This window comes from Orycteropus afer, unplaced genomic scaffold (assembly GCF_000298275.1).
Source record: "Orycteropus afer afer isolate SDZICR_OR568_19922 unplaced genomic scaffold, OryAfe1.0 scaffold00318, whole genome shotgun sequence".
NCBI classification, from domain to species: domain Eukaryota; kingdom Metazoa; phylum Chordata; class Mammalia; order Tubulidentata; family Orycteropodidae; genus Orycteropus; species Orycteropus afer.
In genome coordinates, this window is record NW_006921905.1 from 805,939 (window position 1) to 810,162 (window position 4,224).

General features: G+C 41.8%; 1 protein-coding gene across 1 annotated transcript in view; it reads right to left on the reverse strand.

The window, feature by feature from the left end:
- Nucleotides 1-2,927: 2,927 nt before the first annotated feature.
- The window catches only part of CUNH1orf87 (chromosome unknown C1orf87 homolog), a 143,540-nt gene continuing 142,243 nt past the window's right edge, over nucleotides 2,928-4,224 (reverse strand). Inside the window, exon 11 of the mRNA XM_042782439.1 lies at nucleotides 2,928-3,088. Coding sequence (XP_042638373.1) covers nucleotides 2,928-3,088 — 161 coding nt within the window. The remainder of the gene's footprint in view (nucleotides 3,089-4,224) is intronic.

Here is a 4,224-nt window from a genome sequence, read left to right on the forward strand (position 1 = left end):
CCACTCCTCAGAAGGAAGGTTGGGCAATCTACTTCTGTAGTGATACAGCCTCAGAAACCCAAGAAGAGGTCGCTTTGAGTTGGATCTGACTCTTTGGCAGTGGGTTTTTTGTTTGTTTTTTATAGCAATAATAGTGTGTGTGTGTGTGTGTGTGTGTGTGCATGTGAGTGTCTGTCCCTCTCCTCCCTGTTGGTGTGTGACAGCTATGGATTCAGATCTGGCCATGATACCCAACCATAGAGGTATTCATTCAACGAAAATTTCTGACTACATGGTCTAGTTATATAGCTCCAGGGCTGACTCTTGTGCTGTATTTCACATAAATGGCATCCCCTCCACTAGTGTAATTTGGGGATGCTGAAGCTATTTATCAGGAGCTATGCTGATGTTGAATATAGAGAGATTGGCAAGGTAAAATTCACACACACACACACACACACACACACACTGCCATCGAGTCAATTCCAACTCATAGCAACCCCCATTGGGTTTCTGAGGCTATAAATCTTTATGGAAATAAATTTCCTCATCTTCCTTTCACAGAGCAGCTGGTGAGTTTGAACTGCTGACCTTTTGGTTAGCAGCCAAGTGCCTTATCCACTGTGCCACCAGAACTCCTTAAGGTAAAATTATTGTCCTTTAATACCTCATTAGTTATTCTAATAACCCCATCTTCGTATCTACAGCCTCCTGTTATCCAAACTCCCTGTGCAGCCCACCTGCACCCACAAGGGCCTTCTTAGGTCTCACATCCAACTTGACCTTCCAAGACTACCCCTCCTGCCAATTATTAACTGGAACAAGCCACCAGCTTTTTTATACTCCCCCTCTGTGGTAGTTAAAGTTGCATATCAACTTGGTTGGGACTGGTTTTGAGTCGCTGGGAGCTGAATGTAGTTATTCTCCATGATGAGACTGGTAATCAACTCCATGGTGGAATCTACTGTGAGCATCTGAGTAGCTGCCTTAAGGACATGGTCTGCTTCCTGTATACAAGAAGAAGCTTTGAGGAAATTCTCTAGCTTCTTGGCACATCTGGATCCTGCATTTGGCCAAGTCCTCAGCCATCTGCCATGCTGTCTGCTGATCTTGGGACCATTTAACTAGTGGCCTGCTGTGTTGTTTTGTAATTTTGGGACTGTACCATTTTACTTGTCAACCTTGGGTTTGTCAGCCTCTGCAGCCAGCAGCTGCTTGAATTAAGAGAAGCCTCCAGCTTCAGTGAGCTGGGGGCAAGAGGCAGAGCTGAAATTCAGGGTCGAGGGGCCTTCACCCAGCTCCAAGAGCAAGCACTTTGAACTCAGACTTCTAGCTTCCAAAATGGTAAGAGAATAAATCCCTGTTAGTTCAAGACATGCATTTATGGTAATTCTGTTATAGCAGCACCAGTGACCAAAACACCTTCTCTGAGCCTCTGTTTGCTCATCTGTGAAATGGACCTATAAAACCTGCCTTATGGAATTGTCAGAGTTGGATGAAACAAATATGCCAATATTTCTATCCACACAGTAGTTGCCCAATGCATATTACATTTTTGATCTAATAGTCCAATTTTGATCACTTGGTATTTTGGTGGCATAAGAAAATAATTTCTGACTTACCAGTCTTCTCATTTCTCATGTTTACAATGTTTAAGAGTTCCAGGATGATGAGGAGGCAGTCAGTCTGCCTCAAGAGGCATTTTTCCTGGTAACTCAAGCATGATAAACTAAGGCATGTCGGAATGACGAGACCCTTGTTGTTAGGTGCTGCTAAGTGAGATTTTGAGTCATAGCGACCTCATGTGACAGAGTAGAACTGCCCCACGGGGTTTTCCAGGCAGCAATATTTATGGGAGCAGATGGTCTGGTCTTTCTCCCACAGAGTCACTGGGTAGGTTCCAATCGCTAACCTTTCACTAAGAGCCGAGTGCTTAACCCTTGCCCAACCAGGACTCTTAGAAGGCCCTTAGAGATCATTTACTTCAGTAAATCCAGACTATTTTGTTCTTAAGGTTTTGTCCATATGATTTCATGAGTGGCCTCACTATATAAAATGATTGTGCTTTCTGATTAATTTTCCCTTGGCCTGACTCCTTCATCCTGTCTCCTACACCAGTTTTAGAATAAGTATCTAGGTCATCCAGAGTAAGTGGTAGTGCTGGGTACAACTTTGGCTCTGAAGCTCCAGGTCAATGTCCCATCACACTACCTGTTTGGTGTGATGTTCATATAAGTGTGTGTAGTGTAGAAGGTGCTAAGTTGGGAGGATGTTAAAGGTAGAAGAACTATGTCAACCAGCAGAAAACTGCACTTAATTTTCCTATCCTGAGGGAACCAGCAAAGAATTCTTCAAAACATCTATCCAGTACTCTTGAAAAATATCCCTAGAGACAGTGTAACACAGTCTAGTTTTGTACTGGAGAAAACACTGGACTTGTTCAGAAAATCTCATTTGGAATTCTGCTTCTACTGCTTAGCGTTGAGGTAATATTTTGCTAATATGCTTATTTTCCTTATAGTGGGAAATCCCTCCTAGAATAGTAACTGGGGGCAGGACTGACATGGCCAAAAACAATGTATTTAGGCCTACTATGTGCCAGACACTTTTGGGAGTTGACATCTGGCATGTTTTTTACTCTACAGAGCTGTGGGGTTTGCAGAAACACAGTTTGACCAGCAATGTGGAAAAAGAATATGTAACAATAGGCCTTATTAAAATAGAAGAGGATTTTAAATAATTGGGCTTTTACACATAGGAAGAGAAAACCTGGTTTTCTCTGACCACTTTGAGCTGCTTGTGAGCCAGCCTTATAGCCAGAGACAACGTCCAATTCAAGAGCATCTAGTCTGAAAATGCCTCTACCACTACACTCAGGCCTGAGAAACATGTGTCTGGGTAAAAAGGGAGATAAGGGAAACATCTGTTCACACAATATGGGCTTGCTATCATAGCTCCTTTAAGTACTGCAGCGCTGGCTCCAAGAGCATATTTTCTCCTGAACGAAATCTCCGCAAGGCCTGGTCAATTTTCCGAGGGCTCAGGGACAGGTTGTAAATGAGATTGTAGTTGTGAATGAGGCGTCTGGCTCGTCCCTTCTCCAGGACTCCTGCGATTGGGTTGGGTGGGTGGAAGGTTTTTAAAAAGCGAGGAAACAAAAAAGAGAAAATGCATGAGCTTGAAAGGCTGCCAAGTAAACACTAAAATGGTATCATTTTATAAATTTAAATCTCTTACAAACCAGGTGACACTCTAAAATAATTATATCATACATTTCATCATACATTCATACATAAAATGGATTTACATCATACATTTTAAAGGAAATTTGGGTGTGGTTTTGGGGGAGAGAGGAGGTAGGGTTCAACAAAATCCATAAATAAATTCTAAAGTCATTTAAGATTCTTCTTTGTAACCATAAAACTTTAAAAACTAATTTTTTAAACAGGTGAGTGCCTGCTAAAAACAATTTCTAGTTGTTCTGGGAATTTTCATCTTGTTGAAGTATGGAAGCACATTGCTAAACACATGAGATTTAAACAGCTGATTTTAATGCATTTCTGGACATGTGTTTACTATGAGTCTCTCCAGCTTCCTGTGTGATCATAGGTAAATCATACATCTCATGGCCCAGAGCCTGAATCTGTGTAATAGAGATGGTGGTCCTCCTCATCAAAGGATATACTCTGGCACCTACCCCTTCTGAATACCAATACCAAGGCCAATCTCCTTGAAAACATTTCTTTTTCCCATATTAGGGTTAGATTTTGCTAGTAGGTGAGAGGAATTTAAGTACAGAGTGCAGCATCAGCAAAGATAAATAACTCATTCATAAGCCCCACAATGTGAGCTTACATGTGTCACATACTCCACTTGGGTATGTAGAGGAATTTGAGCAGTGGTCTGTCACCCCAGAAAGTACCTTAACCAGGTGGGGGGATGAGATATGCAGAGAATTAACCATAGTTCAATAATAACTGATACCAAAACAACCCACTGCCATCGAACTGATTCTGGCTCATAGAGACCCCCATTGGATTTCCAAAGTGGTAAATCTTTACAGAAGTAGATTGCCTCGTCTTCTTCCCATGGAGCAGCTGGTGGTTTTAAACCACTGACCTTCCCGGTTAGCAGTCAAATGCCTTAGGCCCTGATACTTACATAAAATTTACTGCTACAAGCATTTTACAATACTAACTTATTGAATCCTAGAGAAATCCATTATACAGATGAAGAAATTGAGGC